Source organism: Lampetra planeri, unplaced genomic scaffold, assembly GCF_965212315.1.
Source record: "Lampetra planeri unplaced genomic scaffold, kcLamPlan1.2.h2 scaffold_354, whole genome shotgun sequence".
NCBI classification, from domain to species: Eukaryota; Metazoa; Chordata; class Hyperoartia; order Petromyzontiformes; family Petromyzontidae; genus Lampetra; species Lampetra planeri.
The window spans coordinates 35,396-62,477 of record NW_027615177.1 but is presented as its reverse complement, the minus strand read 5'-3'; the positions used below and the strand labels follow the sequence as shown (position 1 = coordinate 62,477).

The following is a 27,082-nucleotide window of genomic DNA, read 5'->3' as shown; positions in this document are numbered from 1 at the left end:
TCTTGCCCCCCCCTTGATCTTGCGCCCCCTCCCCTGATCTTGCCCCCCCCCTGATCTTGCCCCCCCCCCTGATCTTGCCCCCCCCCTGATCTTGCCCCCCCCCCCTGATCTTGCCCCCCCCCTTGATCTTGCGCCCCCTCCCCTGATCTTGCCCCCCCTCCCCTGATCTTGCCCCCCCCCCCTTAATCTTGCCCCCCCCCTTAATCTTGCCCCCCCCCCCCTTAATCTTGCCCCCCCCCTCCCCCCTGATCTTGCCCCCCCCCCTGATCGCCCCCCCCGATCTCGCCCCCCCCCCGATCTCGCCCCCCCCCCGATCTCGCCCCCCCCCCCGATCTCGCCCCCCCCCCAATCTCGCCCCCCCCCCCGATCTCGCCCCCCCCCCGATCTCGCCCCCCCCCCCGATCTCGCCCCCCCCCCGATCTCGCCCCCCCCCCCCCCGATCTCGCCCCCCCCCCCCCCGATCTCGCCCCCCCCCCCGACCTCGCCCCCCTCCCCCTGATCCCCCCCCCCGTGATCTCTGCGCGCGGGGTCCGTCATCGCTTCCGTTTCCGTTTTCAATCAGCGCGGCGGTGACGTCATCGGCGAACCGGTAAAGTTACGGACGTTCGACTCCCGACGACTCGTTCTTGTGGTCACTTTTTGTGATTTTTCTCCAACTTCTCGTAAAGTTTAGGGGGGGGGGTGGGTGGAGGAGCAGGGGGTCAGGCTGTGAGTTTGATGTGGTAGGAGAGAGAGAGAGGGAGACAAAGGCGGACGTGAGGGACGTGTTCGTTTTTTTTTTGGTGCCAAACAACACCCACCAACACCCACCCACCCAGTGCCCGTAGACTTCACCGGTCAACTAACAGCACTTGCCCCCCTCCAACAGTCAGTTCTGTCACAGCCTACACGGGGGACCTTTGTCTCTGTGTGTGCCCCCCCCAGGTGCCCTGCGCGCGCGGGGAGCGGTGGTGCAGCGGTTAGCGCGGGGAGCGGTGCCGCAGCGGTTAGCGCGACGCCGTTCCAAATCTCGGGCTATTCACTTGAACCGGTTGGGGAGTTTGTGTGGGGGGTGTGCCCCAACCCCTAGGTAGACTCAGCCTGAAATGAGTAGGTGAAGTCCCCGTGTCCGGGCCTTCCAAATACAGCACTTGCCCCCTAAACCCACCACCACCACACCGATATAAGCCCCAAAGCGCTTGATAGCTCTTCGGATTTCCCGTCGCTTTCAACGGTGGGGGGGGGGGGGGGTCTGCGTGCGAGGTTGGATCCGTCGCTCGCTCGCTCGCCTCCCATCAGGTGAGTGGCGTGACGATTGTGTGTTGTGATTGTGTGTTGCGTGGTGATTGTGTTGTGTGTTGTGATTGTGTGTTGTGTTTGTGTTGTGATGTGATTGTGTGTTGTGTTGTGGTTGTGTGTTGAATTGTGATTGTGTGTTGTGTTGTGTGTTGTGATTGTGTTGTGATGTGAGTTGTGTTGTGATTGTGTGTTGTGATTGTGTGTTGTGTTGTGATTGTGTGTTGTGATTGTGTGTTGTGGTTGTGTGTTGAATTGTGATTGTGTGTTGTGTTGTGATTGTGTGTTGTGATTGTGTGTTGTGGTTGTGTGTTGAATTGTGATTGTGTGTTGTGATTGTGTGTTGTGTTGTGATTGTGTGTTGTGATTGTGTGTTGTGTTGTGATTGTGTGTTGTGGTTGTGTGTTGTGTTGTGATTGTGTGTTGTGGTTGTGTGTTGAATTGTGATTGTGTGTTGTGATTGTGATGTGATTGTGTGTTGTGATGTGATTGTGTGTAGCGTGCGCGCGCCTGTTTGTGTTCAAGTTGTTGTTGTTTCAAGTTGTTGTGTTAAAGTTGTTGTTGTGTTAAAGTTGTGTTAAAGTTGTTGTGTTAAAGTTGTTGTTGTTGTGTTCAAGTTGTTGCGTTCGAGTTGTTGTGTTCAAGTTGTTGTTGTTGTGTTAAAGTTGTTGCGTTCGAGTTGTTATGTTAAAGTTGTTGCACGGGTGTTTGTGAGTTATCACTGTGTATTAGAGCTCGTCGTTGTTGTGTGTTTTGTGTTGTCTGTGTTAATGTAACTTTGAGTGTGTGTGTTGTGAGTGAGTGTGTGAGTGTGTTGTATGTGTTAATGTAACTTTGAGTGTGTGTGTTGTGTGTGTGTGTTTGTGTTGTGTGTGTTAACGGAACTTTGAGGGTGTGTGTTGTGAGTGAGTGTGTTGTATGTGTTAATGTAACTTTGAGTGTGTTGTGTGTATGAGTGAGTGTGTTGTATGTGGTAATGTAACTTTGAGTGTGTGTGTTGTGTGTGAGTGTGTTGTATGTGTTAATGTAACTTTGAGTGAGTGTGTTGTATGTGGTAATGTAACTTTGAGTGCGTGTGTTGTGAGTGTTTGTGTTGTATGTGTTAATGTAACTTTGAGTGTGTGTGTTGCAGAGGTGGGACAAAGTCATTGTTATGCAAGTCCAAGTCGAGTCGCAAGTCATCAAATTCATGACTCGAGTCTGACTCGAGTCCAAGTCACATGACTCGAGTCCACACCTCTGGTGTGTTGTGTGTGTGAGTGTTTGTGTTGTATGTGTTAATGTAACTTTGAGTGTGTGTGTTGTGAGTGTTTGTGTTGTATGTGTTAACGGAACGTTGAGTGTGTGTGTTGTGTGTTTGTGTTGTATGTGTTAATGTAACTTTGAGTGTGTGTTGTGTGAGTGTTTGTGTTGTATGTGTTAACGGAACGTTGAGTGTGTGTGTTGTGTGTTTGTGTTGTATGTGTTAATGTAACTTTGAGTGTGTGTGTTGTGTGAGTGTTTGTGTTGTATGTGTTAACGGAACGTTGAGTGTGTGTGTTGTGTGTTTGTGTTGTATGTGTTAATGTAACTTTGAGTGTGTGTGTTGTGTGAGTGTTTGTGTTGTATGTGTTAACGGAACGTTGAGTGTGTGTGTTGTGTGTTTGTGTTGTATGTGTTAATGTAACTTTGAGTGTGTGTTGTGTGAGTGTTTGTGTTGTATGTGTTAACGGAACGTTGAGTGTGTGTGTTGTGTGTTTGTGTTGTATGTGTTAATGTAACTTTGAGTGTGTGTGTTGTGTGTGTGAGTGTTTGTGTTGTATGTGTTAACGGAACTTTGAGTGTGTGTGTTGTGTGAGTGTGTTGTATGTGTTAATGTAACTGTGAGTGTGTGTGTTGTGTGTTTGTGTTGTATGTGTTAATGTAACTTTGAGTGTGTGTGTTGTGTGTATGAGTGTGTATGTGTTCATGTGGATGTGTGTGTTATGTATATGAGTGTGTTGTGTGTATTAGTGTTGTGTGTTGTGTATATGACTGTGTTGTATCAATGTGGATTTGGGTGTCATTGTGTATAATGTCACCTGTGTTGTGTATATGAGTGAGTGTGTGTTGTGTATATGCGTCAAGGCCTATGATACCATCAGTAGGCCTGGGCTCTGGGTTGTTCTTCGTGCTTTCGGAGTCCCTGACCCGCTGCTCACGATCATTAAGGACCTTCATGATGGTGAGCGGGCCCGGGTTAAACTACGTGGCCGGGAGTCAGAGCCATTCCCTGTACACCTTGGGGTGCGACAGGGATGTCCTCTGGCTCCCACATTATTTTTAACATCTATTTCGACCACGTAGTTTGTGAAGCCTTCGATGGCTGTACCGGAGGAATCTCCATCTGGTACAGATACAATGGGAGGCTGATCGATGCCCCGGTGCGGTCAAGGTATGGCTCCCTATTGGTCAACCACGTTATGTATGCCGATGATTTGGTAATTGCTGCTCACTCAGAGGAGGAGTTGGAGGAGCTGCTGCTGAACCTGGAGCTTGCCACGAAGAGGTGGGGCCTTACCATCAGCCCCACCAAAACTAAGCACCTGCCTGGGTATTTTGTACCATCGGACACTCCACCCCCACAACTTCCAATTGGTGATGGGGCAGTTGTGGAGAAAGTGGAGAGTTTCCCATACCTGGGCAGCGTGTTCATGACCAGCTCCGATTTGACAGCAGAGGTCTCACTCCGAATCAGTCGAGCGGCAATATCTTTTCATCGTTTGCGTAACACTGTGTGGAAGCTACCTGGTCTGTCGCTCCGCACGAAGCTTCAGGTCTTCTCGGCCACGGTCATTCCCTCCCTTCTCTACGCTTGCGAAACGTGGACCTCCCTAATGGAGCATCTTCGCCGGTTGGAAACATTTAGGCTGGCCTGCCTACGATCCATCCTGGGTTTAACCAGGCTGGATTGTGTGAGGAGCTCACAAATCCTTGAAAGATCTGGGCAAAGTCCCATCGGTGAGCTCTTCCGGCAGGCAAGGCTGCGTTGGCTGGGTCATGTAGCCCGCATGCCCAGCCACCGCATGCCTAAACAGCTTTTGTTCGGCCGGATCGAGGGGGCTAAACGGGCGCGGCACGGGCTAGAGAAGAGATGGAGTGATGTGGTACAGGAGGACGTGGAGCTGAGTGGACTTGCCGATGACTGGTACCAGCGGTGTCAAGATCGGCCTCAGTGGAGGAGGCTCGTGAAGGACGCTACTGGGCAGTTGGAGGCAGTCGCCCTCCAACAACAACGGAGGGCGGAGGAGCGACGCTCACAACAACGAGCGGAGCGCCGGGTGGCTAAAGCACAGCAAGTTGGCACAGTAGGGGGCACAGATGGTGCATCGGCCAGTCATCTCGGTCAGTCGACCCGTGGCACCTGCTGGGTCTGCCCCGTGACCTCCTGCCAGCGGGCGTTCGACACTTCACGTGGCCTCAAGGTGCACTTGGCCTGGCACAAGCGTCGTGGTGACGTCACCGCCACTTAGTGGCGAATGGCGGTTGTTGTTGTTGTGTGTGTGTTGTATCAATGTGGCTTTGAGTGTGTTGTTGCGTGTTGCGTGTGCCAGAGTTTGCGTGTTGATGTGCGGCATGTCACGGACTTCAGAACATGTTCATGCACGTTGGCCATGCCTCAACGCTGCGGTCACTGCCTGGAGGTTGCTTTACGCGCGCGTAACACCACCACGATTCCTTCAGCGTGCATCGCCCGATGAAGATAACATTTTCAATCCGTCTTCTTGGTTCTTTCGGTAAAGTCACGTAGAAGGGAAATAATAAAATAATAAACATAAAACATTATAAAATACAATTCTCACGACGTTTCGGCCACAACGCAAGCGGTCGTCCTCAGGTGAAGAACAGGTCTGTCGGAAAGACAGCATCATTCACATTATCATCAACATCATCATCAACATCATCATCATCAATATCATCATCAACATCATGAACATCATCATCTACATCATCTTTTTTTTTCGATTTAAAGCTTTCGTGACTGCAGGGATTCATCTTATTGGTTCTTTCGGTAAAGTCACGTAGAAGGGAAATAATAAAATAATGAAAATAACATTTTATGATATTATTCTCACGACGTTTCGGCCACAACGCAAGCAGCCGTCCTCAGGTGGAGATCAGGTCTGTCGGGAAGACAGCATCTGAATGAAACACCACCAGGCTTGGAGCGTCTATTTAAGCTGCTGGGTTAGAGGGGGAAGAGCGCCTTGACAAAATAATTTGCATATCAAGAGGAATTTAGCATATTTATTTAAATTTCTCTTGATATGCAAATTATTTTGTCAAGGCGCTCTTCCCCCTCTAACCCAGCAGCTTAAATAGTCGCTCCAAGCCTGGTGGTGCTCATTCAGACGCTGTCTTCCCGACAGACCTGATCTCCACCTGAGGACGGCTGCTTGCGTTGTGGCCAAAACGTCGTGAGAATAATATCATAAAATGTTATTTTTATTATTTTATTATTTCCTTTCTACGTGACTTTACCGAAAGAACCAAGAAGATGCTGAGTGTTGTTCAAGCGAGCCCTTGGCACCGCTGATGAGACGCCGAAAGTCTGAACCGAGTTCGCGAGGATTGCTTGCCTTGGACCAATTCCGCTGATAAAAAATAAAATAAAATAAATGATCACAACTAAATTAAATGACGACGTTTCGGGCGCAACACAAGCGTCCGCCATCAGGTGGGAAAGCGTGGCCTGCTGTTCAAAACAGTCTGCACCAGCGTAGGTAAAAAATTAAATAGAAATAAAAAATACATTAAATCACCATTAATTATTTTTTTTCACCCCACGTGACTTTACCGAAAAAACCAAATAGTATGAATCCTTGCAGTCACGAAAGCTTCAAATCTAGAATCAATTCCACTTAATTTATGAAGGAACGGAAGGGCTGTGTGTGTGTGTGTGGCCTCTATGGAGGGAGGAGGCTCGTGAAGGACGCTGCTACTGGGCAGTTGGAGGCAGTCGCCCTCCAGCAACAACGGAGGGCGGAGGAGCGACGCTCACAACAACGAGCGGAGCGCCGGGCGGATAAAACGCAGCGAGTTGGTACAGTAGGGGGGGCACAGGTGGTGCATCAGCCAGTCGTCTCGGTCGTCTCAGTCAGTCGACCCGTGGCACGTGCTGGGTCTGTCCCGAGACCTGCACCTAGCCTGGCACAGTAGGGGGGGTACAGCTGGTGGTGCATCTACCGGTCATCTCAGTCAGCCAACCCATGGCACCTGCTGGGTCTGTCCCGAGACCTCCTGCACCTAGCCTGGCACAGTAGGGGGGGTACAGCTGGTGGTGCATCTACCGGTCATTTCAGTCAACCCATGGCACCTGCTGGGTCTGTCCTAAGACTCCCTCCTGTCAGCAGCGAGCCTTCGACACTTCACGTGGTAGCTTCAGAGTGCACCTAGCCTGGCACAGGCGCCGTGGTGATGTGACCATCACTTGGTGGCGAATGGCAGGTGTTGTTGCTGATGGGATGTGTCAAAAAACAAATGCAGTTCATCCCTTTTACGGGATACGGGAAACAGGTAACTGTTTTTTGTTAGCAGCCCACAAGTAAAGCAATCTTTTAAATCAACAGGAGGATGAAATGTCTCGCCCTTAATACCTTACAACCCACCTGCCCTAATAATCCCCGAGTTTTGTAGCTTTGTTTAAAGGCAAAGATCCCCCACGTAGCCTGAGCAGCCAGTCGGGGCAAGTGCCAGCGAGCAATGCTTCCCCCCCCCCCCCCGGCCACCTTTGTCTCCCCCAGCGCTGCTTCGATGTTTGACTCGGGCACGAAGGTGGTGGTCTGAGGCCGTGTTGATCTGTCAGTGGTGGGTTCCGGGCAGAGGTCGCAACCGGGTACCCGATACCCGTACCCTACCCGATACCCGGCTACCCGTACCCGGCCGGGTACGGGTACCCGTTTGCGACCCTGGTGCGGCCGGGTACGGGTACGGGTAGGCCGTGAGTCACTGGTGAGTCACCGTTTGTCACTCATTTCCCAACGTCTTGTCTCTTCTCACAATTCAAGTTCCTAGAATCAACCCACCCGCGCCTGCAACATGGCTTCATCCCAGAGGTCGCAATCGGGTACCCGATACCCGTACCCTACCCGCACCCGGCCGTACCTGTACCCTACCCGATACCTGGCCGGGTAGGGTACGGGAACGGGTACCCATTTGCGACCCTGGTGCGGCCGGGTACGGGTACGGGTAAGGAATCAAAACCCGTTTGCGAACTCTGGTCCCGGGGAAACCCGTTCAGATAGTCACCGTTGATGGGTTTTTGCCAGGGCGGTTGGTTAAGGAACCAACTTTTGATTTGCCAGATGAAGCTAAGTGCGGGGCCTGTAGCATTAGTTGTTATAAATGGGCCCTAAATAGTAAAAAAAAACACGTAAATATTAAAACATAAATTTTTTATTTCGATTTAAAGCTTTGGTGACTTCACCTGAGGACGGCTGCTTGCGTTGTGGCCGAAACGTCGTGAGAATAATTTTATAATGTTGTATTTTTATGATTTTATTATTTCCCTTCTACGTGACTTTACCAAAAGAACCAAGAAGATGAATTTTTAAAGTAAACTAATTGTTAATCGCTAACCTTAAACACCCGGTCGTTCGTAAAAGTCGAAGGCGGTATAGTACTATAGTAATAGAGCAAGTGCAGAATCACTGAATCGGAGTTGATATCTTGAAAACGTTTAGTGCGGGCCCTTGAAAGTGCGTGTAGTAGCAGCTACTACTACACGTGTAGTAGCAGCTACTACTACACGTGTAGTAGCAGCTACTGCTACACGTGTAGTAGCAGCTACTACTACATATGTAGTAGCAGCTACTACTACACATGTAGTAGTAGCTACACGTGTAGTAGTAGCTACTACTACACGTGTAGTAGTAGCTACTACTACACGTGTAGTAGTAGCTACTGCTACACGTGTAGTAGCAGCTGCTGCTACACGTGTAGTAGCAGCTGCTGCTACACGTGTAGTATAATATTTTTGTCCTAAAAAGTGAAAATTTTTGGAAAAAATTTTCACGAACATCAATTGTCTCGCACAACGAGTCTGTGTGCAAAATGTCAGCTCGATTGGATTACGGGAAGTGGGTTAAAAAACGACCAAAAGATTTGCACGGTTGTAAGCGCGCAAGCAAGCAAGTGAACTTAATATGAAGGATTAAAAAATTAACCCGTAAAAACAAAGTTTTTCACTATAAACCCTTTTATATGCCTGGCATCGGTTTTATTTTATTATTCATTTCTGTTTTTCTTGAGTAAGAGTTTCGTTTTTATCACATTGGTATTTTAAATTAAATATGAAAAAAAAATCCTTAAAAGTGGAATATTTTGGATTTTTTTTTTCACGAAAATCAATTGTCACGCACAACGAGTCTGTGTGCAAAATGTCAGCTCGATTGGATTACGGGAAGTGGGTTAAAAAACGACCGAAAGATTTGCACGGTCGTAAGCGCGCAAGCAAGCAAGCAAGTGAACTTAATATAAAGGATTTAAAAAATTAACCCGTAAAAACTAAGTTTTTCACTCTAAATCTTTTATATGCGTGGCATTGGGGCGGCTAGAGTCCTCTCGTCCTCTGGCTTGAGATGGCTGCCACCTATGGGTCAGATGATTGTCTGCCACCATTAAGCAATTGGTAATTAAATATTTTTAAAAAAAATTCCCTAAACAGTGTAACATTTTTGAAAAAAATTTCACGAAAATTCAATGTCACGCACAACGAGTCTGTGTGCAAAATGTCAGCTCGATTGGATCACGGGAAGTGTGTTTAAAAACGACCGAAAGATTTGCACGGTCGTAAGCAAGCAAGCAAGCAAGTGAACTTAATATAAAGGATTTAAAAAACATCAATTCACCGGAAGCTTCACGCTCCCGTCTGGAACGCTCCCGTATGAAGTTATGCCAGTAACGAATTGGCCACGTCTTTAGCTGTGTCGGCTGGTGGTGGTGGTGGAATGTTTAACGACAGCACATTTATATTGAGAAGTGCTTTTAACAAACTCAGGCCCCTGGCAAGCAAAGTTTCCTTTTCATGTTTAACTCGTAAGTTTATATTCTTTTGGCTTGGCTGAACGTTGCAAAACAACTGCCACAGTTTTTGTTGTTTTTGTTGTTGTTGTTGTTTTTGTTGTTTTTGTTGTTGTTGTTGTTTTTGTTGTTTTTGTTGTTGTTGTTTTTGTTGTTTTTGTTGTTTTTGTTTTTGTTGTTGTTTTTGTTGTTCTTGTTGTTGTTGTTTTTGTTGTTTTTGTTGTTTTTGTTGTTGTTGTTACGAGCCTCAGTGGAGGAACATTGTCTCGGGTTACGTTAGAGCACGGACATTGGTGAGGGTCAAATCGGACTTAAGAGCAGACAGAGCCTTGCACTTAACCCATAGACTCAACACTGCCCATAGACTCAACACTACCCATAGACTCAACACTGCCCATAGACTCAACACTGCCCATAGACTCAACACTGCACCATAGACTCAACACTGCCCATAGACTCAACACTGCCCATAGACTCAACACTGCACCATAGACTCAACACTGCACCATAGACTCAACACTGCACCATAGACTCAACACTGCACCATAGACTCAACACTGCACCATAGACTCAACACTGCCCATAGACTCAACACTGCCCATAGACTCAACACTGCACCATAGACTCAACACTGCACCATAGACTCAACACTGCCCATAGACTCAACACTGCACCATAGACTCAACACTGCACCATAGACTCAACACTGCCCATAGACTCAACACTGCACCATAGACTCAACACTGCCCATAGACTCAACACTGCACCATAGACTCAACACTGCCCATAGACTCAACACTGCACCATAGACTCAACACTGCACCATAGACTCAACACTGCACCATAGACTCAACACTGCACCATAGACTCAACACTGCACCATAGACTCAACACTGCCCATAGACTCAACACTGCCCATAGACTCAACACTGCACCATAGACTCAACACTGCACCATAGACTCAACACTGCACCATAGACTCAACACTGCCCATAGACTCAACACTGCACCATAGACTCAACACTGCACCATAGACTCAACACTGCCCATAGACTCAACACTGCACCATAGACTCAACACTGCCCATAGACTCAACACTGCACCATAGACTCAACACTGCCCATAGACTCAACACTGCACCATAGACTCAACACTGCACCATAGACTCAACACTACCCATAGACTAAACACTACCCATAGATCTTCTTGGTTCTTTCGGTAAAGTCACGTAGAAGGGAAACAATAAAATAAGAAAATTAAAACATGATAAAATATTTATTTTAAGATATGTATAAGAATATCGAGGGGGGTGGGGGGTGTTGGGTGCAAGGTTTGCGGTCAAGGTTCAGAACCCGCCTTGCCTGGACGGTAGCCACCACTGATGATGACTGAAAGTGTAGCTGATGATGACTGAAAGTGTAGCTGATGATGACTGAAAGTGTAGCTGATGATGACTGAAAGTGTAGCTGATGATGACTGTGAAAGTGTAGCTGATGATGACTGTGAAAGTGTAGCTGATGATGACTGAAAGTGTAGCTGATGATGACTGTGAAAGTGTAGCTGATGATGACTGAAAGTGTAGCTGATGATGACTGTGAAGTGTAGCTGATGATGACTGTGAAAGTGTAGCTGATGATGACTGTGAAAGTGTAGCTGATGATGACTGTGAAAGTGTAGCTGATGATGACTGTGAAAGTGTAGCTGATGATGACTGTGAAAGTGTAGCTGATGATGACTGTGAAAGTGTAGCTGATGATGACTGTGAAAGTGTAGCTGATGATGACTGTGAAAGTGTAGCTGATGATGACTGTGAAAGTGTAGCTGATGATGACTGTGAAAGTGTAGCTGATGATGACTGTGTAGCTGATGATGACTGTGAAAGTGTAGCTGATGATGACTGTGTAGCTGATGATGACTGAAAGTGTAGCTGATGATGACTGTGAAAGGGTAGCAGCTGCTACGTTGATAATTCGTGATGCTAGCTTGGGGGGGGGGAAGCTGAAAGCTTATTGGATCTGCTGGTCACAATTGAGTCTCTGTTCCTTAAATGTCAGCTCAGCTCGTTTTTTTATATTTTTGTTTTGCAAATTTGAAATGTTTCCAGTGCCATTCACTGCTACGGGCGCACGCTAACGTTACACGGGCGTTGGTGAGTAGATGTGCCTACTGGTTGTGGTGGTGGTTGTGGTGGTTGTGGTGGTGGTTGTGGTGGTGGTTATGGTGGTGGTGGTCGTTCTGGTAGTGGTGGTGGTTAAGGTGGTGGTTGTGATGGTGGTTGTGGTGGTGGTTGTGGTGGTGGTTGTGATGGTGGTGGTGGTAGTGGTTGTGGTGGTGGTTATCATGGTGGTTGTGGTGGTAGTTATGGTGGTGGTTGTGGTGGTAGTTATGGTGGTGGTTGTGGTGGTAGTTATGGTGGTGGTTGTGGTGGTAGTTATGGTGGTGGTTGTGGTGGTAGTTATGGTGGTGGTTGTGGTGGTAGTTATGGTGGTGGTGGTGGTAGTGGTTGTGGTGGTAGTGGTAGTTATGGTGGTGGTTGTGGTGGTAGTTATGGTTGGTGTTGTGGTTGTGTGCCCAGAGACCGGTTCAGACAATCGTCGCTTGGTGGTGGTGGTGGCCGTGAGCAAGAATCGAACCCGGGTCGCTGGGTTCATAGCGCAGCGCGCTAACCGCTGCACCACCGCTCCCCGCTACACACGCACACACCTACACACACACGTGCGTGTGTGTAGGTGCGTGAGTGGTGAATGCGTTGTCTGTGTTGAAACATAAACACGCTCGAATTCCCGAACGCGTCGAAAGACGCAAGCGGGCGGTCTGTATGAAGCCTTTTAAACGTGGGAAAAAATATATATTTAAAGATTTCTCTAAAATAAAAAAAAACACATCTTCACATTGCACACGTCACTAGCAATTTTTTTAAATTTAACGGAATGTTTTACAAACGGGGAAAGAAATTTAACCAAAAAATAAAATTTCATATTAACACGGCGGAGTAAGTGTTCAGCAGCTCGCTACTCGCAGGGGTCAAGTTCCATTTCATCTCCCGGCAGCGGTGGCGTTATGCGAGCAAAATAATTAATATTTTTTTTTAACTTTTTTAAAAACACGCTTCTATGAAATCTACTAGTAATGGCAGAACTCCACGACTCCAGAAAGTGGCCCCGAAGTTTGCCACAACGTAAGGGACCGTGGCCAATTACAGCCAATGTCAGTTGAGCGTGGACAATTAGACCCAAGCCAAAACATAATGATAATGAATGTTTAAAAATATTTTTTTTCTTTTTTTATGATCGAATATAGTATTGTCATCAGTATTACATAAGTATACCAAGTTTGCAGCCGATACCACATTGGGAAGTGGGTTAAGCTTGAGCTACAATAGAGAGAGACACGCAAACTCCAAATCTACAGCAGCAGGCGTCAGGGTCGGGATGGAACCCACGACCTCCTGTAGACCAGGCGAGGTAGTCAACATCTCCTAGCCACCGTGATGATGATGATGATGAGAGAGAGACACGCAAACTCCAAATATACAGCAGCAGGCGTCAGGGTCGTGATCGAACCCACGACCTCCTGTAGACCAGGCGAGGTAGTCAACATCTCCTAGCCACCGTGATGATGATGATGATGAGAGAGAGACACGCAAACTCCAAATATACAGCAGCAGGCGTCAGGGTCGTGATCGAACCCACGACCTCCTGTAGACCAGGCGAGGCAGTCAACATCTCCTAGCCGCTGAGGTGCTGAAGAGTGGGTCCTTGCCTCTAACATCTGGAAGTTTGCCAGCATTGATTCAAGAGAGAGCTCCTAGACTCTGCTGTACGTGATATGCAGTGCGGTACGTGGTACAGAGTGTGGTACGGAGTGTGGTACGGAGTGTGGTACGTGGTACAGAGTGTGGTACGTGGTACAGAGTGCTGTACGCACCACCAACAAATTGTTTCCGTGCCACGGGTCGCTGGGCTTCTCGGTGGCTCATCTCGTTGTGCCGGAGAGACCGGTCTCATCACAATGCCTCTTTGTCTGACGCGCCGACGTTCAGACTGTCAATGCCCACTGTGATTCTCATGGGGGTGCCGGTGGAAGGGGGGGTCTGTGTGGTGAGTCTATGGGTCTCTGTGTGAGTCTGTGGGTCTCTGTGTGAGTCTGTGGGTCTCTGTGTGAGTCTGTGGGTCTCTGTGTGAGTCTATGGCCCTCTGTGTGAGTCTATGGGTCTCTGTGTGAGTCTAGGGGTCTCTGTGTGAGTCTATTGGTCTCTGTGTGAGTCTGTGGGTCTCTGTGTGAGTCTATGGGTCTCTGTGTGAATCTACCGGTCTCTGTGTGAGTCTGTGGGTCTCTGTGTGAGTCTGTGGGTCTCTGTGTGAGTCTATTGGTCTCTGTGTGAGTCTATGGCCCTCTGTGTGAGTCTGTGGGTCTCTGTGTGAGTCTATTGGTCTCTGTGTGAGTCTATGGCCCTCTGTGTGAGTCTATGGGTCTCTGTGTGAATCTACGGGTCTCTGTGTGAGTCTGTGGGTCTCTGTGTGAGTCTGTGGGTCTCTGTGTGAGTCTATTGGTCTCTGTGTGAGTCTATGGCCCTCTGTGTGAGTCTGTGGGTCTCTGTGTGAGTCTGTGGGTCTCTGTGTGAGTCTATTGGTCTCTGTGTGAGTCTATGGCCCTCTGTGTGAGTCTACGGGTCTCTGTGTGAATCTACGGGTCTCTGTGTGAGTCTACGGGTCTCTGTGTGAGTCTAGGGGTCTCTGTGTGAGTCTATTGGTCTCTGTGTGAGTCTACGGGTCTCTGTGTGAGTCTGTGGGTCTCTGTGTGAGTCTATGGGTCTCTGTGTGAGTCTATTGGTCTCTGTGTGAGTCTATGGCCCTCTGTGTGAGTCTGTGGGTCTCTGTGTGAGTCTATTGGTCTCTGTGTGAGTCTATGGGTCTCTGTGTGAGTCTATGGGTCTCTGTGTGAGTCTATGGGTCTCTGTGTGTGAGTCTATGGGTCTCTGTGTGAGTCTATGGCCCTCTGTGTGAGTCTGCGGGTCTCTGTGTGAGTCTACGGGGCTCTGTGTGAGTCTGTGGGTCTCTGTGTGAGTCTGTGGGTCTCTGTGTGAGTCTATGGGTCTCTGTGTGAGTCTGTGGGTCTCTGTGTGAGTCTATGGGTCTCTGTGTGTGAGTCTATGGGTCTCTGTGTGAGTCTATGGCCCTCTGTGTGAGTCTACGGGTCTCTGTGTGAGTCTACTGGGCTCTGTGTGAGTCTGTGGGTCTCTGTGTGAGTCTGTGGGTCTCTGTGTGAGTCTATGGGTCTCTGTGTGAGTCTGTGGGTCTCTGTGTGAGTCTATGGGTCTCTGTGTGAGTCTATGGGTCTCTGTGTGAGTCTATGGGTCTCTGTGTGGTGAGTCTATGGGTCTCTGTGTGAGTCTACGGGTCTCTGTGTGAGTCTACGGGTCTCTGTGTGAGTCTGTGGGTTTCTGTGTGAGTCTACGGGTCTCTGTGTGAGTCTATGGCCCTCTGTGTGAGTCTACGCGTCTCTGTGTGAGTCTATGGGTCTCTGTGTGAGTCTATGGGTCTCTATGTGAGACTATGGGTTTCTGTGTGAGTCTGTGGGTCTCTGTGTGAGTCTATGGGTCTCTGTGTGAGTCTACGGGTCTCTGTGTGAGTCTGTGGGTCTCTGTGTGAGTCACTGGTGTGTCATCTGGCCTGAGAACCCTGGTTCAATCGCAGCGGTCGCCTGTCACCCCGTGGCTTGTGACTCAGAATCTCTGCGCCTCTGACTCGGCCATCATGAACCACCAACCCCCCCCCCCACTTCCCCACCCAGGTCACTCCTCCACCACCATCACCACATTTCCGTGTTATTCTTCAGCTAAATTTGCGTGTTTTTTATTACGCGCTTTCTATTAGCCCACTCTGTCTGTCTGTCGTTGTCGTTGTTGTCGTTGTATCCTGTTGGGCGATTTGTTTTTTGTAACGTTTGTTTTTTATAACGTTCTTAGCCCGTGCCTCTACTGGATTTTTGTGTTGACAAAGAGCTTTACAGACCATCGGATTTCCTCCTGCAGTTTAAATAATTCTGATTCTACTGGATATGTGTTAACAAGAGCTTGACAGACCATCGGATTTCCTCCTGCAGTATAAATAATTCTAGATTTGAAGCTTTCGTGACTGCAAGGATTCATATTCTTAAGTTTTTTCGGTAAAGTCACGTAGGTAAAAATAAAAAATTAAGTAAAATAAAAATAAAGTAAAAATCACGACGTTTCGGAAGAAAATTAAAATTACTAAAAATTTTTTTTTTTACCTACGAATAAAAATACTTCTAATTCTACTGAACACGTGTTAACAAAGAGCTTGACAGCCCATCGGATTTTGGAGTGAGTCCGAGATGGCGGGGAGTCGGGTCACGGGTTCAGCGGTGAGGCAGACTGTGAGCTTCGCCAATGTGCAGGGAAATGATCCGTGAACCACGCACGCATTCCTACCGAGTGACGCACACACACACACAATGTTTTTCTTTCTCTACATGTTGAGTTTTAGTCGTTCGTACCATCACCCCCCGCTCCTCTGTCACACGGTCGGCTTACGTGCGGTGCGAAAGAAGTTTGACATACATACAGCGCTTTACACTACACTATACACTACACACTCACCACGCCATACACTACACTATGCACGAGTACAAACTACAGTGTACACTACACTATACACTACACTACACACTACACTATACACTACTATACTATACACTACACTATACACTACTACACTACACTATACACTACACTATACACTACACTATACACTACTACACTACACTAGTACAAACTACAGTGTACACTACTATACACTACACTATACACTACACTATACACTACACTATACACTACACTATACACTACACTACTATACACTACACTATACACTACACACTCACCACGCCATACACTACACTATGCACGAGTACAAACTACAGTGTACACTACACTATACACTACACTATACACTACACTATACACTACTATACTATACACTACACTATACACTACACTATACACTACACTATACACTACTATACACTACACTATACACTACACTATACACTACACTATACACTACACTATACACTACTATACACTACACTATACACTACACTATACACTACACTATACACTACTATACACTACACTATACACTACACTATACACTACACTATACACTACACTATACACTACTATACACTACACTATACACTACTATACACTACACTATACACTACACTATACACTACACTATACACTACTATACACTACACTATACACCAGAGGTGTGGACTCGAGTCATGTGACTTGGACTCGAGTCAGACTCGAGTCATGAATTTGATGACTTGCGACTCGACTTGGACTTGCATAACAATGACTTTGTCCCACCTATGAGATGTGGACTCGAGTCATGTGACTTGGACTCGAGTCAGACTCGAGTCATGAATTTGATGACTTGCGACTCGACTTGGACTTGCATAACAATGACTTTGTCCCACCTATGAGATGTGGACTCGAGTCATGTGACTTGGACTCGAGTCAGACTCGAGTCATGAATTTGATGACTTGCGACTCGACTTGGACTTGCATAACAATGACTTTGTCCCACCTATGAGATGTGGACTCGAGTCATGTGACTTGGACTCGAGTCAGACTCGAGTCATGAATTTGATGACTTGCGACTCGACTTGGACTTGCATAACAATGACTTTGTCCCACCTCTGCTATACACTACACTATACACTACACTATACACTACACTATACACTACACTATCATCACGCGGAAAATACCCGAGAGCTTCGTCATTGATCTTTGCTCTTTGCATTCCTTGCGTCGTGCAGCTCTGCGGTCTGAGAATGGAGCTGCGCGTGGAGGACACGGCAAGCCACACGGTGGAGGAGGAGGTGGAGCAGGAGATCTAGGGGGGGGGCCCCCTCGTGGAGGAGGAGGAGGAGGAGATCTAGGGGGGGGGGCCCCCTCGTGGAGGAGGAGGAGCGGCTGATCTCTCTCATGGAGGAGGAGAAGAAGCAGAGCTCCAGGATGGTGGAGTGGCAGAGCCCCACGGCGGAGGTCAAGCATGGCCCCCTGACGGAGGTCAAGCGGGGCCCGCTGACGGAGGTCAAGCGGAGTCCCCGAACGGAGGTCAAACAGAGCCCCCTGACTGCTGACATCGAACAGAGCGAGGTCAAACAGAGCCCCCTGACGGAGGTCAAACAGAGCTCCCGAACGGAGGTCAAACAGAGCCCCCTGACGGAGGTGAAACAGAGCTCCCTGATGGAGGTCAAGCAGGGCCCCAGGATGAAGGTCAAACAGAGCCCCCAGACGGAGGTCAAACAGAGCCCCCCGACGGAGGTCAAGCAGGGCCCCCTGATGGAGGTGCTTGTACCCCTGGCGGAGGGCCTAGCCGTGGAGCGGCTGTACATCTCCGCGGAGCGTGAACTGCTGCAGAGGCTCAACACGGAGCTCCACGCTGGGGCCGCCAAGCTCGCTCAGGGGGCCTGGGCCACGTCACGGAGCAAGTGGCACCTCCGGGTGCTGGAGCGAGCACTCCAGGATGGGTGAGTTGTATCAGCATCATCATCATCAGCAGCAGCATCAGCAGCAGCATCATCAGCAGCAGCAGCAGCAGCATCATCAGCAGCAGCAGCATCATCAGCAGCAGCAGCATCAGCAGCAGCATCATCAGCAGCAGCAGCGGCAGCAGCATCATCAGCAGCAGCAGCATCATCAGCATCAGCAGCAGCAGCATCATCATCAGCAGCATCATCAGCAGCAGCAGCAGCAGCATCATCAGCATCAGCAGCAGCATCATCAGCAGCATCATCAGCAGCAGCATCATCAGCAGCAGCAGCAACAGCAGCAGCATCATCATCATCATCAGCAGCATCATCAGCAGCAGCATCATCAGCAGCAGCATCATCAGCAGCAGCAGCAGCAGCAGCAGCAGCAGCAGCATCATCATCATCAGCAGCAGCATCATCAGCAGCAGCAGCGGCAGCAGCAGCATCATCAGCAGCAGCATCATCAGCAGCAGCAGCATCATCATCAGCATCAGCAGCAGCATCATCATCATCATCAGCAGCAGCATCATCATCCTCATCAGCAGCAGCATCATCAGCAGCAGCAGCAGCAGCATCATCATCAGCAGCAGCATCATCATCAGCAGCAGCATCATCAGCAGCAGCAGCATCATCAGCAGCAGCAGCATCATCAGCATCAGCAGCAGCATCATCAGCAGCATCATCAGCAGCAGCATCATCAGCAGCAGCAGCAGCAACAGCAGCATCATCATCATCATCATCATCAGCAGCATCATCAGCAGCAGCAGCATCATCAGCAGCATCATCAGCAGCAGCAGCATCATCATCATCATCAGCAGCAGCAGCATTATCAGCAGCAGCAGCATCATCAGCAGCAGCAGCATCATCAGCAGCAGCAGCAGCAGCAGCAGCATCATCATCAGCAGCAGCATCATCATCAGCAGCAGCAGCATCATCAGCAGCATCATCAGCAGCAGCATCATCAGCAGCAGCAGCAGCAGCATCATCATCATCATCATCAGCAGCATCATCAGCAGCAGCATCATCAGCAGCATCATCATCAGCATCATCAGCAGCAGCAGCAGCATCATCAGCAGCAGCAGCATGATCAGCAACTTAGATCAGCGATCTTCTTGGTTCTTTCGGTAAAGTCACGTAGAATGGAAATAATAAAATAAAAAAAATAAAATTTTTTGCTTTTATTATTTTATTATTTCCCTTCTACGTGACTTTACCGAAAGAACCAAGAAGATGAATCACTGCAGTCACGAAAGCTTTAAATCCTATTGTATTATAAAGGCGTAAAACACCTATTATTTCGATGTAAAGCTTTCGTGACTGCAGGGATTCATCTTCTTGGTTCTTTCGGTAAAGTCACGTAGAAGCGAAGTAATAAAATAAATAAAATAAAACATAATAAAAATAACTCTCACGACGTTTCGGCTGCTTGCGTTGTGGCCGAAACGTCGTGAGAATTGTATTTTATTATCTTTCATTTTTATTATTTTATTACTTCCCTTCTACGTGATGACTTTACCGAAAGAACCAAGAAGATGAAACACCTATTATTATTATTATAATTTCTGACAAAAAAAAACCCTCCCATGTCGCAGCTTGCTGACCTCTCGGAAACAACGAACTCCGCTAATTGTTTTCGCCCACGCGGTAACATCGACCCCCCGCCCTCCCACCCCCCAGTCAAACGTTGACGCTGGAGTGCTACCAACGCGCCGTGTGCTTGGACGACTGCACCGCCACCTTTGTGGATGCTCACCACAGGCTCTCGTCGCTCACTCCGGCCTACGGACACTTCCTGTCCACTCTCCGCTCCCACCCCGAGCTTCTCGCCTCCTTCCTGACTCCGGCGTCGGCGTCTTCGTCGGCGTTGACCGACCCGGCACACGAGGAGCTCCTCCAGACGGCGTTCATGTCGCTCTACGGCTCGGCCCTCTTGCCCCGGGACCTGTCGCTAGTCTCGCGCCTCTTGCTGGCGCTGCTCCGGCGGGAGGAGACGCGGGGCGGGCAACGCCGAGGTCGGTCGGCGTCGGCGGCGTCGGCTTCGTCGGTGGATACGACCGCGGAGGATCGCGGCCTTCGGATGTTCAAGATGCGAGCGGCACGGACGGCGGGGAACGCCGGGGAACGATCCGACGCCGACGACGACACGGACGACGACCGCCCGCCGGGACGGGAGGGGAAGGCCAGCGGCCGGGGGCCCGGTGATCTTGGCAAGCCGTCGAGCGGCGGCGGCGGCCAGTCGGGCGAGGAATCGGCGACGGCCGAGAGGGTCGCGGCGACGCGTCGCGGATCAAACCGCGGCGCTGGTGCCGTCGGATTCGCGCCGGGAGTCGCCGAGCTGTTTGCCGACCGCGGCGGCGGCGGCGGCGTTGCCGACGGGTGCCGCTCGCCGCTGTTCCTGGCGCTGCTGCGGACGCTGCTGGGCGAGCTTGTGGACGGCGTCGCGTTCCTGACGGCGGCGCTGCGCCCGCCCCTCGTCGCCCTCCTGGCCGACGTCGCCGAGATCGCCGAGATCGCCGATGACGACGACGCCGACGCCGTAGTCCCGGCGCTGGCGACGTGCGTCGACGGCGTGCTGCGATCGCTCGCCGACAATTCGTCCGCTTTCCCGGCGGGACTCCGGCGGATTCTGCGGGATGTTGGGGACGTCATCGCCGGGAACGCCGGGAACGCCGGGAACTCCGACGGGAACGCCGATGGGAACGCCGCCGGCGGGGGGTCGGTGGTGCGGCAACGGCGGCGACACGGCGCGTTGGCCGCGTTGCTGTTCGGCGAGTTTGTCGTGCCGGCCATCGTGACGCCCGATGTCTGGGGCATCGTTGACGCCGGCCTGGTGAGCGACGCGGCACGGACGGCGCTTCGTAAGGTGAGAGGGGGAGGACGATGATGACGATGATGATGACGATGATCACGATGACGGTAATGACGATGATGACGATGATGATGATGATGACGATGATGATGACGACGATGATGATGATGATGACGATGATGATAATTGTTTTGTTGTTCTTTGTTGTGGTCAGCGCTACGCTGCGCCACCAACCCCAGCGACGATTAATTATCTGAACCGGTCCCGGTCCTCCCCTATGTCGACTCAGCCTGAAATGAGTACCTGGTGCAGTACCCAGTAAACATTGCCACCGGGGAGAGAAAGGCGGTCGGGCGTGGTGCTGGCTACCCACCCCCTCGTGTGCCGTTCCGGCCTTCATAGGTGCTCGCTAACAGCACTTGCCCCTACAGTCTGTTAAGGCTATACGGGGGATATTTGTCTTTGTGCGTGTGTGCGTGTGTGCGTGTGTGCGCGTGTGTGCGTGCGCGTGCGTGCGTGTGTGTGCGTGTGTGTGTGTGCATGTGCGCGCGTGCGTGTGCGTGCGTGCGTGTGCGTGCATGTGCGCGCGTGCGTGTGCGTGCGTGTGTGTGTGCGTGCGTGCGTGTGCGTGTGCGCGCGTGCGTGTGTGTGTGCGTGCGTGCGTGTGTGTGCGTGTCAGGTTGCCAACGCCGTTTTCAAGCTGTCCACCGTCGCAGCAGCTACGGAGGAGGGCCGCGTGGGCCACACGCTGTGCCACTTTGAGATGGTACGAGGGGGGGGGGGGCGGAGGAAATTCGGCCCACGCCGATGCCGATAAATAAATGAAACATCGTAAATATTTGTATTATTTCCCTTCTACGTGACTTCACCGAAAGAACCAAGAAGATAGATGGCCTCGTCCATGTGACCAACTGCCAAATCTCATGGTGGCCAACTGCCAAATCGCTGTCCGTTGGTGCTGACGTTAAGAAAAAACCGCCACTTTTTTCAAATTTTTTTGCTGTGGATTTCACACCTGATGACGATTGCTTGTGTTGCAGTGGAAACGTCGTGATAAGTTTTATTGTTTTACATTTTTATTATTTTATTATTTCCCTTCTACGTGACTTCACCGAACGAACCAAGAAGATGAATCCCTGCAGTCACGAAAGCTTTAAATCGAAATAAAAAAATGACTTGTTATTGTTACGAATCATTATTAATAATTTCTATTAATAATAGTGAGCATTCCGAGTAATGATACTCAGTATTTTTCTTGGTTCTTTCGGTAAAGTCACGTAGAAGGGAAATAATAAAATAGTAAAAAATAAAACTTATTAAAATATTAATTGTTTTATTAATAATAATAAAATTAAAAGAATTAAATATATTTCCATGCTATTTTATTTTTCACTTCATTATTTCCCTTCTACGTGACTTTACCGAACGTACCAAGAATGCGACTCCCTGCACTCACGAAAGCTTTAAATCGAAATGTAACAATCCTGTGCGTACCTGCAGTAGCACGTCCACCTTGCGAGACTCTCCGAACGACGTCATTTCCTTCGGCAGGGCCGCCTGCGAGACTTTCTGGAAGACGTTCTGAGCGACCGCGGCAACTGGGAAACACCGACCGTCGCCTCCGGGGCCGAGGATCACCTCTGCAGGACCTCGGTGCTCATCACCATGAGTCAGCTGCTTGGCCTGGTAGGTGGTGGTGGACCACGGCCTCCGTCTGAACCTCTGTCCGGAGCAGCCCCGCTGAGTCTCGTGCGTGGAAGCTCCAAGCAAATGCCGCCGGGTTCACCATCGTGTGGTGGGGTAGTGAGGTGTAGGTAACCTCTTGCTTGCGGTGAGATGTTGACTGCCTCGCCTGGTGTACAGGAGGTCGTGGGTTTGATCCCGACCCTGACGCCTGCTGTTGTATATTTGGAGTTTGCGTGCCTCTCTCTCTCATCATCATCACGGTGGCTAGGAGATGTTGACTACCTCGCCTGGTGTACAGGAGGTCATGGGTTCGATCCCGACCCTGACGCCTGCTGCTGTATATTTGGAGTTTGCGTGTCTCTCTCTCTCCCCGTGGTCGCGTGGATTTTTCTCCGGCTCCTCCGTTTTTTCCCCCTCCACAATAATAACTCAACGCCGCGCGTTTTGAGTTATTTGGCCGCTCGCTCTGCATTTCCACGCGACGACGATGACGACGACGACGATGACGACGACGACGATGACGACGACGACGATGATGATGACGATGATGATGATGATGACGATGATGATGATGAAGCCACTTGGCTGAGCTATCACTTGTGGCGGCCCGGGTCGCTCCGCGAAAAAGAGCCGCCCAGCAGCTCAGCGGGGGGCTCACGCGCAGTTCAGATAATTTAACCGCCGCTGTTCGTGTCCGCGTGACGAAGATAATCCACCGCCTCGCTGGGCGATGGTCACGCCGTGGCCTGGGCCGCTTCAAGAAGGGCGTGTTCGCCAGCCTGCCCCGTCCACCAAACGTCGTCGCGGGAGATTCAGCGACCGCCCGCTGACGAACCGCCCCTCACCCCCCCCCCCCCTCCCCTCCCCTCCGTGGTTGGTCCGTCGCGCGTGGCGCCAGGTGGATTTTGCGTGGCTGGCGCTGGAGAGCGGTGGCGCCGCGGTCGCAGCAGCGGAGCCGGGCGACGACAGCGACGACGACGATGGCGTTGCGGCCGTCTGGAACGCTCTGCGCGGCCTGCCCAGGCGCCCGCCGCTCCGCTCGCGATCGCCCAGTGCCGGCGCAGTTTCATCCTCTTCTCTGTCCCTTGCCGGCGGCGGTGGCGGCGGTGCTTCCACGCCACCAGAGAGGAGACGCGTCGGTAGCGGTGGTGGTGGTTCTACCCCGCCGGAGAGGAGACGCGGTGGAAGCAGCGGCAGCGGTGGTGGTTCTACGCCGCCAGAGAGGAGACGCGGCGGCAGCGGCGGCGATGCCAAGATGAGTGGAACCTCACCGGGAGGAACGCCGTCGACCAAACGCCGGCTACTTTCGCTCGGTGAGGCCCTGGGGTCGTGGGGTCGGGGTGCTAATGGCCGTGTCGGAGACGCTGATCCCGGCACCGCTGGGCGCCTGGGTTGAAATCTGGTTTGCTTGTAGCAAAATATGATATTTGTTTTTTTTTTTCATTTTATTTGGCAAAAAAACTGTATTGTGGTCAATGCAAACATGACTCCTTGTAAAAAAGGTGTCAGTTTTGTTGCCAGATAGAAGGGTAAAATTTAACCCGTAAAAACAAAGTTTTTCACTCTAAATCCTTTATATGCGTGGCGGCTAGAGTCCTCTCGTCCTCTGGCTTGAGATGGCTGCCACCTATGGGTCAGATGATTGCCTGCCACCATTAAGCAAGAGTCTGTGTGCAAAATGTCAGCTCGATTGGATCACGGGAAGTGGGTTAAAAAACGACCGAAAGATTTGCACGGTCGTAAGCGCGCAAGCAAGCAAGCGAGTGAACTTAATATAAAGGATTAAAAAAAAAACTAATTATCACGACGATATTTTACCGACGCGTTCGCTCGCTCGCCCCGCCCGCTCTCCGTGACGGCCGCGTGGTCCCCGCGTTGCGCAGGCAAGGCAAAGCACAAGCACTCCCTCGTGAGCCTGGTGCCCGCGGACCTCCGGGACGCGCCGATCGATCTGCTCGCCGAAGAAGTGCTCGTTGTGCCGCTGGAAGGCGCCACCGTCGCTACGCTCGGCATGAAGTCGGAGGCTCAGGTGTGTGAGTGTGTGAGTGTGTGTGTGATTGTGTGGGTGTGTGTGTGAGTGTGTGTGAGTGTGTGCGTGTGAGTGTGCGTGCGTGCGAGTGTGTGTGTGCGTGCGAGTGTGTGTGTGCGTGCGAGTGTGAGTGTGTGAGTGCGTGCGAGTGCGAGTGTGTGCGTGCGTGTGTGTGTGTGTGAGTGTGCGTGCGAGTGTGTGAGTGTGCGTGCGAGTGTGTGTGAGTGTGTGAGTGTGCGTGCGAGTGTGAGTGTGTGGGGAGCGGTAGTGCAGCGGTTAGCGCTACGCTTCTCTATGAACCCGGTGACCCGGGTTCGATTCACGGGTCACCGGGTTCGACTCAGCCTGAAACGAGTACCTGGTGCGGTGTGTAAACATCGCCACTGGGGTTGACAAAGGCGGTCGGGCGTGGTGCTAGCCACCCACCCCCTCGTGTACCGTTCCGGCCTTCATAGGTGCTCGCTAACAGCACTTGCCCCTACAGTCTGTTAAGGCTACACGGGGGATCTTTGTCGTCTGGCGATCGCCCCGACCCGCCGCTGTGCGTGTGGAATATTGCCGCGTGTCTTCCCTCCTTTCCTCCCTCGCTCTCTCTCTCTCTGCCTGTCCCTGCGCTCAGAGTTATTCGGCTGCCGACGAACATTTCCGCGCGATGATGAGGATGGTGGTGATGAGCCCACTTCGTTGAGCTATCATTTGTTGCGGCCTGGTCACTTCTGAAAAAAAAGAGCTTTTGCTGGTCAATTGGGGCCTTGCCTGGTAAAATAACCGAAAAATTGTTCAGCTGTAGATTCATATTTGGGGTTTGCGTGTCTCTCTCTCTCTCTCCCCGTGGTCGCGTGGATTTTTCTCCGTCCGTGTGTCCATCCGTGTGTCCATCCGTGTGTTTGTATTGTTCTGTTTGTATTGTTCTGTTTGCTTTGTATTGTTGTGTTTGTATTGTTCTGTTTGTATTGTTGTGTTTGTATTGTTGTGTTTGTATTGTTCTGTTTGTATTGTTGTGTTTGTATTGTTGTGTTTGTATTGTTGTGTTTGTATTGCTGTGTTTGTATTGTTCTGTTTGTATTGTTCTGATTGTATTGTTGTGTTTGTATTGTTGTGTTTGTATTGTTCTGTTTGTATTGTTCTGTTTGTATTGTTCTGTTTGTATTGTTCTGTTTGTATTGTTCTGTTTGTATTGTTCTGTTTGTATTGTTGTGTTTGCTTTGTATTGTTGTGTTTGTATGGTTGTGTTTGTATTGTTGTGTTTGTATTGTTCTGTTTGTATTGTTCTGTTTGTATTGTTGTGTTTGTATTGTTCTGTTTGTATTGTTGTGTTTGTATTGTTGTGTTTGTATTGTTCTGTTTGTATTGTTCTGTTTGTATTGTTCTGTTTGTATTGTTGTGTTTGTATTGTTCTGATTGTATTGTTGTGGTTGTATTGTTGTGTTTGTATTGTTCTGTTTGTATTGTTCTGTTTGTATTGTTCTGTTTGTATTGTTGTGTTTGTATTGTTCTGTTTGTATTGTTGTGTTTGTATTGTTCTGTTTGTATTGTTCTGTTTGTATTGTTCTGTTTGTATTGTTCTGTTTGTATTGTTGTGTTTGTATTGTTGTGTTTGTATTGTTCTGTTTGTATTGTTCTGTTTGCTTTGTCCATCCGTGTGTCCATCCGTGTGTCCATCTCGGGGCGGGAGGGGGGGTAGGACATCACCCTTCTGACTCCTCTGCCCCGTTGCGCAGATCCTGGCGGCTGAAGCGGCGAGCGAGGGGGCTACAGAGGAACGGCCGCGGGAACCCGGCGGGGAAGAGGAGACGTCGTCACGGGAGACGGAGCGGGAGGAGGAGATGGAGGAGGAGCTCCGGGAAGCGCCGGTGACCGGCAGCCAGAGCACGCTGAGCGACTCTGGTGATGAGCTTTTACACCGCGGTGGTGCGCCGTCTCGGTTGTATTGTTCTGTTTGTATTGTTCCATCTCGGTTGTATTGTTCTGTTTGTATTGTTCTGTTTATATTGTTGTGTTTGTATTGTTCTATCTCGGTTGTATTGTTCTGTTTGTATTGTTCCATCTTGGTTCTATTGTTCTGTTTGTATTGTTCTGTTTGTATTGTTGTGTTTGTATTGTTCTATCTCGGTTGTATTGTTCTGTTTGTATTGTTGTGTTTGTATTGTTCCATCGCGGTTTTATTGTTCTGTTTGTATTGTTCAGTTTGTATTGTTCTGTTTGCATTGTTCTGGTTGTATTGTTCTGTTTGTATTGTTATGTCTGCTTTGTATTGTTCTGTTTGTATTGTTGTGTTTGTATTGTTCCATCTTGGTTGTATTGTTCTGTTTGTATTGTTCCGTCTCGTTTGTATTGTTCTATTTTCTATTGTTCTGTTTGTATTGTTCCGTCTCGTTTGTATTGTGTACGATGAGACACGCTGACTCACCTGTGCCATCGTTCGCCAGGTGTGAGTGGCGTGTCGAGCTCAGAGGTCAGCGATGCGAGGTCGGAGATCAGCACCGGAGATCTGAATGCAGGAAAGAATCTTGGTAAGTCGCTGAGTGGAATCTCTGTCATCTTCATCATCTTCACCTTCGTCATCATCAGCAGCACGACCAGCAGCATCATCGCCAGCAAACAACAGCATTATCGATCTTGCATGGAGCCCCAGGCCGAGGGAGATTGACAGTTCTTTTGTGTTTCTT

At 49.9% G+C, this 27,082-nt stretch overlaps 1 protein-coding gene across 3 annotated transcripts in view; it reads left to right on the top strand.

Moving 5' to 3' along the window:
- The first annotated feature begins 552 nt into the window (after positions 1–552).
- The window catches only part of LOC144740944 (uncharacterized), a 52,154-nt gene continuing 25,624 nt past the window's right edge, over positions 553–27,082 (top strand). For 2 of the 3 annotated variants that reach the window (XM_078623632.1, XM_078623630.1), the window contains exons 1-9: positions 921–1,278; positions 17,170–17,886; positions 19,567–20,752; positions 21,378–21,464; positions 22,250–22,384; positions 23,283–23,697; positions 24,268–24,413; positions 26,135–26,300; positions 26,843–26,926. In XM_078623632.1, the coding sequence (XP_078479758.1) occupies positions 17,339–17,886; positions 19,567–20,752; positions 21,378–21,464; positions 22,250–22,384; positions 23,283–23,697; positions 24,268–24,413; positions 26,135–26,300; positions 26,843–26,926 (2,767 nt within the window). In that variant the 5' untranslated portion in view covers positions 921–1,278; positions 17,170–17,338. Of the gene's footprint in view, positions 590–920; positions 1,279–17,169; positions 17,887–19,566; positions 20,753–21,377; positions 21,465–22,249; positions 22,385–23,282; positions 23,698–24,267; positions 24,414–26,134; positions 26,301–26,842; positions 26,927–27,082 lie in introns of those variants that run through there. The other variant, XM_078623631.1, reaches the window with a different exon arrangement.